At 43.9% G+C, this 16,797-nt stretch overlaps 2 protein-coding genes across 2 annotated transcripts in view; one reads left to right on the forward strand and one right to left on the reverse strand.

The window, feature by feature from the left end:
- Positions 1-13,863, forward strand: part of LOC135388461 (phospholipase A2-like) — a 114,429-nt gene extending 100,566 nt beyond the window's left edge. Inside the window, exons 5-7 of the mRNA XM_064618038.1 lie at positions 11,079-11,238; positions 11,437-11,586; positions 11,650-13,863. Coding sequence (XP_064474108.1) covers positions 11,079-11,238; positions 11,437-11,586; positions 11,650-11,887 — 548 coding nt within the window. The 3' untranslated portion in view covers positions 11,888-13,863. The remainder of the gene's footprint in view (positions 1-11,078; positions 11,239-11,436; positions 11,587-11,649) is intronic.
- LOC135389440 (uncharacterized) overlaps positions 1-16,797 on the reverse strand; it is a gene marked incomplete at its 5' end in the record, with an annotated part of 172,465 nt that overhangs the window by 94,160 nt on the left and 61,508 nt on the right. The gene's annotated exons all lie outside the window — the stretch shown is intronic.

The following is a 16,797-nucleotide window of genomic DNA, read 5'->3' on the forward strand; positions in this document are numbered from 1 at the left end:
ACGTAATTATCGGCAACTCCAAGTATGTAGTGGGACAGTGCGCAATAATACAGAATAACGGACATATTGCCTCCATTTTCTGCCGGCAGCCTCCATCTAATTTGAACATTGCGTAATTTTCCAGCACGCAAGACGATAAGCTGACTGGCATAACACCTTCGCAGAGTCCAATACATTGTTTGTACTGACTCTCAGAGGCATAGTGGAAGCAACTTTTTTGAGTGCGGACTTTAGGAGAGATGTGACAATGTCAGACTTGACCATTTTCTTCCGGTGTCATATATTCCTTTTTCATCGGCATCGTACGAAGAAAACTGTGGGCAGTAGCAAGTCAACGTTGTCCCCATGTCAAGGAGCTTAAGCCTCGGGCCTCACGGCTCTGGACTACATTTTATACTGCTAAATATTTCCACCATATTGATTACATTGAATGGTTGCCGCTCACGAAGAAGGAATTTGCTAAGCATTAGCGCTTTGAACTCCTCTTTTGCAGTTATTGCTACATCACATTCCAGTCGTGCAACGCACGGACGCCTTACATCCCTTACCATTGCTGAAAACGTTCATCTCTCCTCAAGTGCCAAAGAGTTCCTGTCGCGCTCCTTTAAGTACTCTGTTTCTGTAAAACTAATGAAATTGCGGAAACATGCGGTCGATTGTCACGATGTGTCTACCAAAACTTTGGATCATTCCGACAAGGTGCCTTTTGCTGAACGGTGTTCGTCGCAGGTACCACATGCGATTTACCACATGCGATGGGCCCTCACCGCATTCAAAGATGACCAGATTTGTAAAAGGATAACTTAATAATGTAGACTCCATAAAGCTCCAGCGGAGTGACATCACTCCGTAAGCATAGGTGTGAGAGGACAGCGCGCAGATGAGAACAGGAGCCGTCCAGACGCCCCGTGGCTCTATGACACGCCCACTCGGTCGCGGTCGTGTCTCTAAGGGCGGGACTGTAGGCGGGACAAAGGGCGGTGCCGCAGCGGGCGCCGGGTGCCATCAGTGCCCCCCTCCCCCCGGTTACAGAATGACGGTGTCTCGTTTTTCCAGAGAGGGAATTCCGGCATACCCTCAATATTCGTCGTCTGCTTTTCTCATGTATTCCGTCGATCAACATCGAAACTGCACCAGTATTCCGTGTGGGATTTTCGATGCCGCGGTGCTACTCAGATGCCGTAAGATTCCACTCTTTCTGTGGTGGTCAGTGAAATTAGATACCTGGCAAAAAGTTGTTTACCAATCCTAGAAGTATTCGGAACTACCTGGATCCTTGTCTCTCAAAAATTCAGATAGGCCCTCGAGACTTCGGGATCTTTTCATGGAAAGCTTCTACAAAATGTGCACGTTATATCAATGACGTTTATGATTCCTTCAACAAATCACTATTTCTCAGGCGTGTTTATGACCTTATTAAACAACATTTGGTCCCCTTCCAGGAAGAAGTGGCGCTGCCGTGTAGTGATTTGCCTCCAGTTCGTCAGCTTTACCCAAAATCAAATATCATTATACTGTAAGCAACAAAGTATTGTACAGACACATGCTGTATCATTGGTTGGACTGTTGCCTCTGCCCTGGGTGAAATTTACTTGAATGTTGTGAATAATGGGTACTCTCGCCCATAACTTGCAACAAAATAAATTTCCCAAACTGGCGGTGCGTGGATGATATTATGCTCGTTTTTCTTCATTTTTGTTTGTTTTTGCTTCAGAATCTGTTTCTTGATAACGTACTTGAGCAGGTTGGCGCGGAGTCATAACTGGCATTGTTGCATCTGTTCTAAAATCCGCTGTAAATGTTGCTTACGCTATGTCTCTTAGGCAGTGCTCAAGCTACACAAAACGCGCTGCAAGAAAACGGCCGCAATGTGGCCGCTATATCGCATTATCACGGGGCGCTTCAAAACATATAGTTGCATATCACCAAAATTACTGGATAAAGCTTGTTTTTTTTTTTAACGCCCTCCACTTACAGGGAACGTATGCATGGTACCTATTACCGAAAACAGCTTACATATTGAGTAGGCAACTTCCTAGAGATTCGCACTTCCTCTGAAGCTAAACCTTGACGAACGAGAGAGGGAGAGAGAGCGGCTGGTTTGTCCCTTCAGATGACGCGCCCTTGGAAATCGCTGGGGAGGTGTGTTAGCTTAGCTCAATGGTAGAGCCCTGGACCAGTAATCCACAAGATGTGGATTGAAGTCCTACAGCCGGCTAACCTTTTCAGTGACTTTCATCTTTTAATGGCGTAAATCATGAACACGAATGGGAGCGCAGCGCAGGTGATTGTCTCGGGAGGTCGTCTGCTTGGCGTTAGCATCGCAAATATTATTGAGCGAAGAGTCACCGGTAAATTTCGCTTATCACTGTGAGCTCTGAGCCCGTTTGCATCAATGCTGAGTACGAGTCTCACGCTCAATCTCAATAGCCTTGACAATGCATTGAACGCGCTCGCGTTGCTTGTGCGGGAAGCGCTGCTTAAGCTATTGAGAATGAGTCTGATACAGGTACTGAACTTTTATGCAAACGGGACCTCGCGTTACCGCATTGCGAAGAACACGGTGTTACACTCCTGGCTGTACGAATACTTCCGACGCTAACCAGAAACAACGTTCCGCAAGCCGATCACAGAGCAGACGCCGTCCCCTCTATATGCCAGCTGCCCGCTCGCCTGTCGGTCGGTCAGTCGTCAAGGCTACCAAGGTCCCTCCAAGGTCCCTGATTGGTCTCGCCCGCGCAAAAGGGCGCTCACTGGTAGACCTCGTCTGGGTTCCCTTTAGAGAGAGGGAATCCCTGAATACTCGCAATATGCGTCGTCTGTTTTTGTCATGTGTTACATCAAATTTCACAGGAGCAACGCCACGAGTTCCCGTCGAATATATGGCGTTATTGTCAGTGATGAACGCAAAGACGGCCCTATAGTTTAGGAATAGATCGGCACGGAAGCCATAGTCCCTTAAAGTGGGACTCCGCAACAAAATCACCACAACGGTTGTGGTATATCCGTAACCTTTGGAATGTCAGGAGCATGTTTATGAAATATGTCGTTCCAAAACTGCGCAGATTTTATTGGAATAAATTTATTACGAAGCGAGAGGGCGCTTAAAGAAAACACTTCTCTCATCATCCGGCATCTGTTTCGGACGCTGCTTCATTTGGACCTTAGTTGTCCGTGCGCCACAAAAACGCGAATCGTCATCATTATCATCATTTGACCTGCTCGTGTTTTGGAAGGATACAACCTTTTTTTTTTTTTTTTTTCAAAAGCGTAGTCGTTTCCGTCCCGTTGTAGTCGACGCCGTAATGGTCGGCTCAATACACGTTTAGAAAAAAGGACGTGCAGTAACTCATTTTTGTGGATTACACCCTTGCCATATGTATCACTCCCTCTGGAGTGTAGAATTGTACTCCAGTAGAGAGTTAAAGTGTCTCCTCACTGACTGGAGGGACTCCTTTTTAAGAGTCATCTCCAAAAGGGAGCGATATATGTGGCAAGGACAAAGAGTTAAAGTAAACGTTCTTTAAAGAGTGTATGTTGCATGAGTGTTTGCGGCAAGAGATTCGCAGACGACGGAAACGGCAACTACATTGTGCGTTCTTTTGTGTTTCCTTCAAAACGCAAGAGAGAATGAAGGTTTCAAAGTAGACGACAATGCTGCGTGGCATCTGGATATCCTCCTCCGGACGAACTGCCGTGGTATGCAGCTCTTCGTCTATCGGTTTCGGTTTTGTATTATGATCATTTGGGAATTAATTATTCGCACAAAGTGAATGTGAATGTCGTATTCGGTATAGATAAAGTGGTTTAAATTCGGTATGATGCTCACCTATTTTCTTCCGAATTCTTGCGAAGACTCCCTTTAAGAGGGCATACCAGCTCTCCGTCCCAATGTATTTCCTATGAAACAGTTTTTATGCTTTTTCTCGGTAACCACCGCGCAGATTTTGACACGGGTGGCTTCATCATAACGTGGAAGGCGAGATGAAGAGAATAATGTTATTAGATTTGTCATACATGTCGTATGTATTTTACGGCGACGTCACGAATGTGAAAAAATACACATTTTTTTCCTCCCTCTTTGAACAGGCTTTTATTGAACTTCAATAGCCATTTCGGAAAAAAAATTCCATTTACTTTCTCTCGGAATATTTCAGGAATCGATAGACACCAAATTTATATGTCTACCACTTTCAGTTTATATAAAAAGGCATGAAATGTGAGTACGCGTAAACACCGACCGAAGCCCAGCGAAACACGTCTGAAGCACGTCATTCTGTGTTGCCATCTGGTGACGCGAAAGCAAAACCGCGCGGACCGTATCCTTCCGCCGATTAAGCTTGCGCGTGCGAACCGTACTGGTGGTTCCTCTCTGCTCTTTACTTTCATGGACCGCTGACTTTGGGCATGGCCTTGGAGACCAGAACAAAAGCTTACTTAGCTGCTCGTAAAGGGATTATCGTCTGAGACAGCATTGTCGTGTCAGAGTTCGGTTTAGAGCTCTTCGAGCTGTCTCATACGGCTAACGAGAATCTCTCGTATTTCCGGTTAGTGCAAGCCGGGCTTTACAGCCATTCTTTACAGTAACTTGCAACAGGACTGTGCTGTAACGTGAGAGAACTGATGACTTCGATCTTTTCATCTGTGCTGTAATGTTCGTAATGCTGAAAAAATGCTAGAAATTATACCGTCGCCTCCCATTAATAATAATTCGACGTTTCATTTTCTTTTCGCTAAGAGTGCACGCCTCAGTCAGTTCCAGACTTCTGAAGTTTTCGGTAGGATCTCGGTATTCCTGGTTGCGAAATCCACGATATAAAACACACACACACACAAAAAGGTCCCTGGTTGTGTGGACGGAAAAAATGGTCCCGCAAGCACCTGCGCTGTCAAAAATACAGGGGCGTAGTTGCAGATAGCCAATGGAGCACATAACAACCGACCAAGTGTTACCATTCGCTTCTCCTGATTTGAAATTCCACTGAATGGGTAACATAACGTCGATATAACTCGCTACACTAGTTCGCTAATGATACCGTTCTCTAGATGCTAGTATTTTTCTATAGTTGGCCATACACGAGTTTTGCATTTGTCCCCTGCAACTTTTCTGTGTCGATGTTTATGTTCTATAAAAGCTGTACAGTCATTTATTCACTGTTTCATGGCCCGTAAACTCCCCTTTTGCTAAAGATACGGTTCATGGACATCGAAAGTATGAGAGAACAACTGCAAGGTCTGTGTCTGACCTACAATAAGAAAATACCATACTGGAGCGTCATCCAAAGATGTCATTTATTCATTTGACTGCTTTATTTGTCAAGTATGTTTATTATTTGACATCAATGATTACTTGAAAAGGGGTTGGGTAATAGGGATGAAAGACAAGACGTTTACGAGCAAGCGAATTACACAGAGATAAATGTTCCTTAGGATAACGGCATTTACAACTGCAGCTTTCTTTGTTCTTCTCTTTGTTTCTTTTTTATCTTTAATTTTGTTTTACTTTATTTTTTCATGAACGCTCCAGGTGAACCAATAATAAAAATGGATCAAACGACCACTGCACCATTATTTCTGCCCACACAATGAGGTACCATGGTCCCTGGACGAAAGTTCCCTGGACAAAATGTCCCTAGCTGACCGCGGGATGAAAGTTAAATTTTGAGCTCTTGTTACACTGCCGTTGCTAGCTTAGGTGACGATACATGTCTGTTTTCATGCTGTCCCGTGGAGATTGTGCGTCCTGGGCCGACATCTCTCTCAAGGAAATTTTTCGCAAAGTCGCACTTTGCTACTCCGGCAATGAGGGTTCGCAGGTTATAACCGGCCGTAGAGACTCACCAATTTGCACATAATTATGAGCACACGCACAAAGCCACACGTTTTTTCACGTAAAGTCATAGATAGCACAACTGTAGATAGTAATCAGCATGCCAGATCTAGCGCTGCAATCTGTTACTTTACAGCGTGTATTACAATGTTGAAAGCAATGTTGGAAGCGCATATATTCCACCACCCCATTCTCTCTCTCTCTCTCTATGTGTGTGCCGAAGTTCATTTCCTTACTCACGATAAACAACAAGTAAGAAACCACACCCAGTTACTCTGGGAAGAAAGGGTCACCAGGGAAAAGGCCCCTGAAGTAAACGCCGCACGATACCTAGCGATCGGCAAGAATATCAAACGCGTGCATTATGCAAGGTGTTCGGAATCTAGCCTCAGTATCTCCGTTGTATGAAGCGCAGTAATGTGATGTATCACTCGTCAGAAATCATAATAAGTGTTTTCCAGTGCCTGATACGCCTAAGCTTGCTGTTCATTATTATTTTAATACTGTATATTATTTTACTGTTTGTTGTGTCTTAGCGTTGAATTGTCCAATGAGCAACTGTCCGCACCCCCACTGACGATCCCACGTTCTTTTACGATCAACAGTTCTGGATTAGAAATTAATCTTCCAACTTGGGAATGTGTTACTATGCACAATACGGTACAAAATTTCGATTATGCCTTTTATGCATGTCAATTATGTCTTTCGATTCCACGCGAACTCAGTCCTCTAACAAAGAAAAAGGGCGGAAATGTCATCCTCTGAATAAGGGACAAACACACAAAGCCCTAGACCGATAACCCAGAAAATGTGGGTTCGAGTCCTACAGCTGGCTAACCTTTTCAGAGACTCCCTTCTCTCAAAGGTTAGCCTGCGTTATGGCGGTTTGCTATTCCCGGCTAAGAAAAAATAAAAAGAAAGGAAGAAACAAATCAGAATAAGAAAACAAAAAACGTAACAAACACAAAAGGAAAATAAACACGAAATTGATCACGGTTCACCCAGAAGGCCACAGACTCGCAGGAACTGAACAAGTGCCTTTATCACTTCACTATGTTGTGTAGGGTCTAGCAACATAGCTGTTGTTTTGACGCTGTTTCAACACAATGTTGAAACAATGAGCTAGCGGAGTACACACAGATAAATGTTCCTTCGGATAACGGCATTTAGAACTGCACCTTTCTTTGTTCTTCTCTTTCTTTCTTTTATTGATCGATTTATTTTGATCTTTATCTTTATTATTTTCTTCTTTTTCTTCATCAACGCTCCACGAGAACCAATAAGAAAAGTCGATCAAGCGACCGCTGCACAATTATTTCCGCCCACGCAATGAGCAACTGTCTCTTCCGGCACCCAAATTCACGTCCGCGAAACAAGGAAAACCCACGACAATGCTCGATTGCTTCGTACGATGATATGCCGTGGTTAAAAGTCCGACACCGCTATTTACCACACAAACTCAACAAATTTCGATGTCTGTCCAAGTCATTTTAGCGAACGAAATCCACATTTTTCTAGGCTTTGGCTTAGCGAGGCGGACGCGAGGGAACAGCACGTTAGTTAGTTTATTATTAGGTTAGTAAAAGTTCGGTGTTTGCATTTTCAGGTTCAGGTTAGTTTAAGTGGGCTTTGGCAGTTTCCGCGCACAAATAGCCAGATAACATTTATTTACAGTAGTTTATTTTTCAGGGGGGACGTCGATCACTTTATTTTGAGATACGCCCAATTTTTCGATACCGCTTCCCCGGATTTTCCATGTTTTGACACTCCTTGCCGGTTGCGCGTTGGATGACCCAAAACCGTCTGTCTTTGAACCGCGAACAAAGGGGGGCCTTCTGACAAACATAAGGAAAAGCTCGGGGTCACTGGGGATTCTCCACTGAACTAGTGACTCTACGCTGAACGAAAGGTCTGGTGTAGTGTGAAGTACCCTGTGAAAAGCAAGGAGTGTCTAAAAATATAGTACTGAAGTTTCCGAGTAATAATCAGCGCATTATGAGACGGAATTTGTGCTCCGAGACCTCATTGCGCGTCAAGTTCCTTTCATTTTATCTTGTTCATTTATACATAAAGACTATAGTTCAAGGTCTTTTAGGAGCTTCCTTCTTCTCTGTTTTTGCTTTTTTAAATAGCTTTTGCTAAATGCAATGCATTTATTTAGGCTGATTGAGTGTAAGTATTGAGCCTATCAAAATGCCGAAAATTATAACACCGAACTATCAGAAGGCCAAAAGACCGAAAGATCATAACACCGAAATGTCAGAAGGCCGAAAATAAGAAGGCTGAAAATGGAAAGGCCAAAGAGACACAGGGTGAGCACTCCAGTGAATGGCCACTGAATGGGATGGTGTAGATTACGAAAAAGTTTTGTGGCTATTGTATTAGAAACCAAATAACTGGAATGCATAGCATTTTGTGCTCGCAGATAGACTAGCCAGCGAAGATGAAAAACGATAATCTACAACATGTTTACTACGAAAAGAAAGTGTGTTGTGGGTAAAGTGCGGATATTTGTGCACTAAAAGCTTTGATGGCATATGAAGTTACCTTTCCTTGGCCATTTCCTGATTTCTTAATTGGCAATCGCCTTGTGCTCAGACTCACTGCTGGCAACATTCGTTTATAATACCATCTGTGTGTGTACTTCCCATATTGCCATCCGTACTATCCGATCACACTTGTACGTCGGCATCCTGTAAGTATGCACTAGTAAAACAATACGAAGAGCAACTGAAAATTCCATAATCAGTCAGCACAGACGCCCGTGACTCGTGGAAACAATAATTGTAGCATAAATATATAACAACAAAATAAAAATAACAAAGTACTCATATAGCAATAGGAGACAAGCAAAAAGACGTGAAGGTCTTGAATCGAACTGCGGACCTTTCGTGTCAAAGTCCGATACTTTACCTCTCGACTGCGCAGAGGGTGCGGGCCGCCTTAAACTCGCGACGTCAACCACGCACAATGAGGATTATTTCGGAGTCAGGGGCGAACGACGCGATAAGGACGGCGACCATGGCGCCATCTAGAATCGGGAAAATCGTGAATCGGAGTTGCTCCCCGACTGGTATGGCCTCTTAAGACGTCTCCCTTTTTCCTGCAGCGTAAGGGTTGCGCTGTCAGCCACTGACAACTCTTAGTTCGATGTAGGCAAAATGATGTGCTCTCTATTCCCCTGGAATGCCGATTTTCATAGCGGGCCAGACTTGTTGGTGCTTGAATGAACCACTTGAAGAACATACTTCAAATATGAAATAAGATGTCGGAGTTCTCACAGCAGGTCACGCAACCACAGGAGAATTAAGGTTGTAACTCCTTTTCCATGAGACCACCGCCCTTTGCTGTGAGACTGAGAAACAACGCAGGCTGTTACGATGTTTACGATAGGATTACCTTCAGACATAGATATGTTAAGTATGCTAGAAATAAATCTCCGAAACCGAAGCTTAGCGACGAGTCGAGCACCACATTGACGCGGCCGGCGTTTCCGCGGCAGCACTGTCCGCTCCAAGATGCTGCTCTACCACCGCTGACCGGCCTCGCCCTGATCAGTCTTCTTGACGAGCCTTGGTGAGAGCCTGTATAGAAGCGGACAGCCACAAAATCGGTAGCCAACGGAAGCAGCGGAGCAAACAGCCTCGGTATTGCGCCTGTTTGGACGGGCTAAACCTAGACAACGTGCTCTTGACTGACACAATATGGCTTCCTCCAGGCGTCTACAGTGGGCGTTTATGTTTATTCGCTCGGAGGCTCTCCGACTCATGGCGAATACACGGCTCTAAGCGCCTGCGAGCGAATAAACAGAAACTCCCACTAGGTGGAGGCATGAGCCCGTTGAAGTCCTTCGCTCACATGGGATCCACGCCCCCGCCTTTCCTTCTAGCCTGTGCCCGTAAATTTATATGCCATCAAAGGAATTGTCGTCAGCAATCCTTCCGGTATTCCCGTTGCCACACTAAGGCCCGGTTTCACCAACGCTGGTTAACTTTGAACCGAGAATAAGGGTTGCTAAAACTTGAAGTTAACACTCAATTATTTGTTACAAACGTTAGTTGGTGACGTGATGAATGTTTCAGTGACGGTAATTCCCGTTATTGAAGTAGAGTTACGCGTTAAGTTCAAGTTAAGGGACCGCTAATCGTGGTTTAAATTTTAACAGGCGTTGGTGAAACCGGGCCTAAGTTGATTTTTAATACAAAAGTTCGTTGCCTGTTAAATAAACTTTGCTGGCTCTGGGAACTTTCGTTTTGCTTTGTCTGGCCGCCCGTGTTCCGTGCCTATGGGTTTCATCTATTATTGTTTTCATGTAGCTTTCTCGAACCTATGTGAATCCATCTTACAGAGAGATTTTACAGTAATTAAAATTACTTATGTTGCCTTTCACGGGGCGACATTGCTCGTAATATGATTATGCCATCATGTCTGCTGTATGAATCTCGGCGATGACATACTAATTTTAATGTTGTGCGGTGCAGTATTCTGCCCGATTCGACGGCGAAATGATTGAACAGTCGCAATATGTGTCGTTTTACGCCGTGTCATGTAAGCGAATGTCTTACAGCTAGCGTAGGTGACCTTGAGGCCCCAGATGAAAGGAGTATGGGCTTCAACACAGCAGTCCAGCGTCCAATTGGTACGACATTACGAAATTAAAAGCGCTCAAAAACCTGCGGACACACACCGCTATCTGTGTGTCCGTGCCTCCGGCTGTTTTCAGCGCTTTTAGTTTCGCCATAGTGATCAAATTCACAGGCTTCCTAGGGCTTGCTGGCAGCCAAAGTAGAGGTAGTGCATAACTGAAAAAAACGTTCCCGAAGCACAGACTGGTGTCACTTGAGGTTGCTTCGGTCGCACTCCTCGCTTTTCGCTGATCGTTAAAGTCTCGGTGGGATTTAACTGGTGCACTTTTCACAACGTGTGCACGTACCTGCTTTCGTCGGTAATACCAGTGGGTTCGCCTCGCTAATAAGGGCGCATTCGCGTTGGGGGAACTTTTGCCCTGCGCTTTCACATTGAACGTAAAAGAATATAATCACACGTATGGTAAATAAACGTCGAGTTAGCACTGTCAACGAAGATCACTGAACCCGCACATCTTGTACTCATGTATTGAAAACAATATATCGACGTCATGAACATTAGTGATGATGATGACGATTCAAGTTCTTTTTTTCTTTTTGGTGCGCGAGGAATATTAGCTCGCAGGCTATTCCACACGATGCTTAGACATTGAATTGTGCAGGTACCAAATGGTGCGGCTCTGGGAACCGCGCCTCAAATTACGATGATCTAGGAGAAGCCAACACCACCGACGTCTGCTGCCGGGCACATTATATGGTTAATGACACAATCAAGGCATTTGGAAAAAAGAATGGCATTTGGAATCCGAAGCTGCACCGAATGTAAGTTCAGAAGTTTCACGAGAATAGGTACCGTGGGTAGATGTGTCGCGAATTCATCTGCGCAATGTTTTAATCTGGGCATTAGTGCCAATCCACTCATCTGTTTCTCGGGAGAGCCCTGCTGGCCACACTGACATAACTGTCCAGGGGCTCCTGTGGAGATATTTGCGCAACTGATCCCTATTTCTACCATTCTAGGCACAGCTGTGTTGACGACTATAATTTTTATCAATGTCTGCTCAACGATAGAAGCGTTACATCCGAAGAGTATGGTCAGCTGTACTTCGACTATCTTCAGCCGAAATGCTTCGTATACGCGCACCCACTGAAATGTGAAAAATGGGGAAGGTATGCATAGATGTACTCCAAGCCCACGCGATTTCCACGAACTGTTGTTCCGTTTGTTTGCAGTTACAACTTCATGAAATTTCGGTGGGATTGTTTGAAATATGCGTTAGACACTTCAAAGGAAAAAAAGTGGCAAACGTTTCCTCCTCCTCACTTCTTCCAAGAATACAAGTGGAAGTGGAATGCGACGCGGCCAGCTCGAGACGTTGGCGATACATGGAAGCTCGTCGAATTTTACGACCCGGATGCTATTGCTGGAACGGACACTACGAAGCATAGCCGAGATATCAAGAAATCATGAGCTGTTACAGCTTTGGAGTTGACACGACTGGAACACTTGAAAACAACAAGATGCTCACGCAGCCAGGACAAGTAGAGGGTGTTTCACCTTTTTTTCACCAAGGATTTTTTTTCTAATTTTGTTAAGCTTCCACAAAGTAATTGTCGAAAGTTCCACAATTATCCGGCGAGTACGTCGCCAGTTATCGTATTAGTTATTAGTTAGTTATTTGTTGTTTGTTATTTTTGATCACTCCAGGTGAAACATCCTGTATATACATACAGACATACATAACACCATGTGCATCCTTGAAATTTTGCGTTCTATTGCGTTGTGATATGGTGGAATTCTATGTATGCTCATCACGTTGTAGGGAGACTCTTTTACACAGGCAAAAATCCTGTCCACATTTCGGACAATGACACATGGTAAACATCGTGCACACAAAAACAAATCCTGAAACGGAAGCGTTCCGAAGACAAACCAATTTCTTGTTCGTATTATAAGTGAAAAATAATTGTGAATTGCGTATTAGTATAACGAATATAAAGGACATTTTATTATTCTTTTAACATTCTACATTTCTTTTAAAAAAGGTATGAGAGCAGCATTTATGAAGTTTTTGCAGATGAGTTTTACGGCCAGGCGGACATGTCAATTCATTCGCTATCCCTCTCATTAGGGTATTTTTGTGAAAATGAACATAACAGAATGGGAGTCAATCCTCGTGCACAGTCACTCCATTTTCACTAATCCTGAAATGCCCAAGTACGTTGAAATATTCATAGCCGAATTTTCCTAAGCAAAGGAGCTTAACCTGAAACCAGGCCTCCATAGCTCCCCACCATGGTGGCCCAAAACACACGGGTGGCATCAAATGTATCTCTCCACAGACGATTGCATACCAGGGGAGAGCAACGCGCTCTTCACATGTCCAGGTCCTACGTCATTGCAAACGTCAGCCTACACACGACAACGGAAATTGCTGCACCCATCGTCACGTCCAATCCGTTTGTAAACATAATAAGCAAGCAAGCAAAGTAATTGCTGATCGCTTTCTGTCTTGGGCACTGAGAAGCATCCGCAATTAAGTTCATTAGTAATTATATATGTAGTATAAGAGTTAGGTTTGCAAATATTACCTGACAGCGGGGCTGTCTCTTTGCATAAAATTACGAGACATTATAAAGCAAGGCGGAGCAAAATATTGACACAATAACCCATTAGTTGTTGCTTATTTAAAAATTTGTTTATGGCATTCGGAAAGTCATTTTTCCATTCTAGAAGTGCAGAACACATACAGGGTGACTATACATGTAAAAGTGTGCTTTGTCTTCACTCCCCGCTCAAGCCGTGTTTCAGATGGGGTGTCCCGGAATCCTGCTCACGTTTCCCTTGGACAATGTTTTAGAGTAACCAGTAGAAACTCAAGAAGAAATTCAGCGCAAATAGAATGTCTTGATGTAGTTCATACACAGACGGAATATGCACAGACTATACCAACCTGTATTTTGGTATTTTGGAATAGACGAAACAAACTTATATCCGAAGAGTCTGTCACATGGAACACAATGTTGAAGTTAACAATGCAAATAAAAACTGGTACAATCGCACAACCCTTACCTATAGAAAGAAGTGTCCTGTGCTCAGTGTTGTACGTATCGCCGTTACAAGAAACGCCGTCACAGTAATCGATACCTTTTCAGTATCGGAGTGTGTATCGGGATACTTTCTTAAGTCGGTATCGGAAAATTATTTCCGTTACAAATTTATGGTAACGCATCGTTACCGATACCGATACTTTTTAGTCCCCCACCCTTTCTTCACCGACCATATTTCTTACTCTTATTCATTGTCAATGGTCCGCCTAGCCCTCGACAAGAAGCTTGTCGACACGCCTACTTGCTCCGTAACCGGAATTATGAAATTATACCAAACACGTGTTCACCGTTTTTCTTTGAAACTGAAGGAAATAACCACGTTGTGTTCAACAAAAGAGTTGTGGTCAACGAACAGAGGTCAAGATTTTGACAGTGGGCTCTGGATTCCACTGCTAAGCTGCCGTGTCGCACTGAGTCACGCTGACATATACTGTGGTATTGTTAACTTCGGATAGGATTCCTGGGTCATTGGACTCCATGGTATGTGTGGGCTTGACACTAACGTAGTTGTCACACTGGCGTCTGATAGCTGCCGGAGAGGCCACGGCTTGCAGGGATAACAGAAGACGATTTCAAGAACCAGCTATTGATAAAAGTCAAGCATAACGTTTCCGAGCTATATATAGAATATGCTGTCTTATCACTGCAAAATTGTTCACGCAAGCGATATTTCCATGTTGCGCTATCTCCGTATTTCATACAAAAGTATCGCCCAAAGTATCGCGTTACTTTTTTTTTAGGCACGGTAGCGGTACGCCGTTACTTTAAAAAAAGAAGTATCAATATCGGTATTTCGATACTTTTTACTCAAGTAGCGAGTATCGGTATCGCGATACCATATTTCGGTATCAGGTACAACGCTGTGCTGTGCTTGATCCACAACAATTCAGTGGTGCACACGAAATGGACAAAGGCTCATGGTGTAAAGGCTCATTATGCCTGCACACTCGGTCACGTATATTTTTCTGTTTGTGTGAACGTGTCACCTTATCCCTTGCTCCAATCAGCAAACGTAGCTGCGTACTTCCAGTATCGCCTAAGCCTGCTTTAAGTATCACGCAGTCAATGCTTATTATTTACAAGTTATTTACTACACAATATTAAATTGGGCAGGTCGGTAACACATTTAAAAACGGTTGTCCTTTGTCATTTTTTATCCAGGGCTGGGGTTTTATCGCCTTTAAATATATATTGCACATAAGTTGTCATAACTGTTACTTCTGTTGGGACACAGACGAACAACAACCGTTCAGAAGACAGGCGAGTGCCCAACTGAATGTTTAATGGTCGTGCTCGTCACGGGCGCGAGATGTGTCACAAGAGTGATGATGGTGATAGCAGCTCGGCTACAGAGGCCCCCCTCAGCGGAGCGGTCGCAATGACGGAATGTCCAGATGGGGAAAGTCAAATCAACGTGGCGTGTCATGGTGGCTGGTGGCGTCGATGCAGTGCAGGAGGGCTGGGTGGGCGAGTCTAAAGGTAGGATGGGAACTGGAGATACGCGCTTCGTGGAGTCCTCCAGAAAGGCAGGCTTGAGCCGGTCAAGGGTAATGCTGTCAGGGCGCCCTGAAATGTCTACGATGAATTGTTTAGAGGACTGCTGAATGACGCAGTAGGGCCCGGTGTATGGCTGCTGTAGACCCTTTCGCACCACAATCGTGACGAATGAATACATGGCTTGATGTGGGAAGCTCGGGTGTAGTATACGGTGCGGTCCAGTACGGCTCCCCAGGCCCCTAGCAACGGCCAGGCGCGTCTGCGCCGACTTTTTTTCGCGACTTTTTCCCGTGCGCGACAGGCGGCTCTCGGGTGGAGGGCTGCTGCGGTGGGCGGAGCGTGGCCGGAGGGTTGCGTGAGCACTTACTCGGTCACATTTTTCAGCCAGGGCCGACTTCTTTCATCATTTTTCAATCTTCAATCGCAATTTTTTTTCCCGCTACAACAGGTGTGCAGTAGGCAGTTTACATGCAAAGGAATACCATACACAAAAGTACAAGTGAAAATATATTTATTAAAGTAATTAGTGTCGGGAATTATGTTATGACTGTGTGAAGGAGAAAAAACAATCCATAAACCTGATGCAGAAGAAACACAATACGATACACGTAACAAAGGTTCTACTTATTACAGATATGATGCTATAGAATTGTAGGGGTATCACACATCATACACAATATCACACAGGTAATCACACAGGTTTCCAATTAAGTTTTCAATTTCAATTTCAATCAGCACTAAAACGGATAGCACATTTAATCAAAGAAGATATTTTTAATCAATACGATTACAATCAAAATTACAGTTAAGTTTTATTATACAGAGTCTAACATGACCACCATAGAGGAATTTTAATTACAAAGTTCTGATACATGTACGTAACTTCAAGCACAATAACTACTATTCCAGTATGGCACAATTAATCAGATTCTTATGAAGTGATCCGTGGAGTTGGCGGAGGGCCTTCGTTTACAGTCGGGCATTTTTCAACCTGGGCCGACTTCACTCGCGTATTTTTTCCCGCGACCGGCGGGTGGCGCTCGGGTGGAGGGCTTCTGAGGTGGGCGGAGCGTGGTCGGAGGGTTGCGTGCGCGCTTGCCCGCTCACATTTTTCAGCCTGGGCCGACTTCTTTCGTTATTTTTACCTGCTACAACAACTGCGCGGTGGGCGGTTTACATGCAAAGGATAGCCATACACAAAAGTACCAGTGAAAATATATTTATTAAAGTCATTAGTGTCAGGAATTATGTTATGACTCTGTGTGAAGGAGGAAAAACCTAGCCAAAAATCTGGTGGAATAGCATTGAAGGGTATCACAATTTTTTATTAGTGATAATCACGCAAGTTTTCAATTAAGCAGATGGAGTAGCACATTTTAATCAAAGCAGATATTTTTAATCATTACGATTACAATCAAAATTAAAAGTTTTATTATAAAAAGTCTAACATTATTATACATGACCACCATAGTGGAGCTTTAATTACAAGTGCCGATAGATGTAGTTAATTGTGGACAGCAGAGAACCTTGACCACCATGGGACACGAATGACACGAACACAAGAGGAAATAAAATCTATAATGCTACATTAACGAAAGAAGATATTCTTAATCAAAACAACAGAGAAGGAGAATAAACTATCATTTTAACTATCATAAAATCATCCTCGTGACTTAATCTCGTCGAACCCCATACAATTTTCATTCTAAGAGACACTACAAACCTTACTTTGTTTTATGAATCCAACACAGAAAATATATTAAATAATGAACA

This window comes from Ornithodoros turicata, chromosome 3, assembly GCF_037126465.1.
Source record: "Ornithodoros turicata isolate Travis chromosome 3, ASM3712646v1, whole genome shotgun sequence".
In the NCBI taxonomy this organism is placed as follows: domain Eukaryota; kingdom Metazoa; phylum Arthropoda; class Arachnida; order Ixodida; family Argasidae; genus Ornithodoros; species Ornithodoros turicata.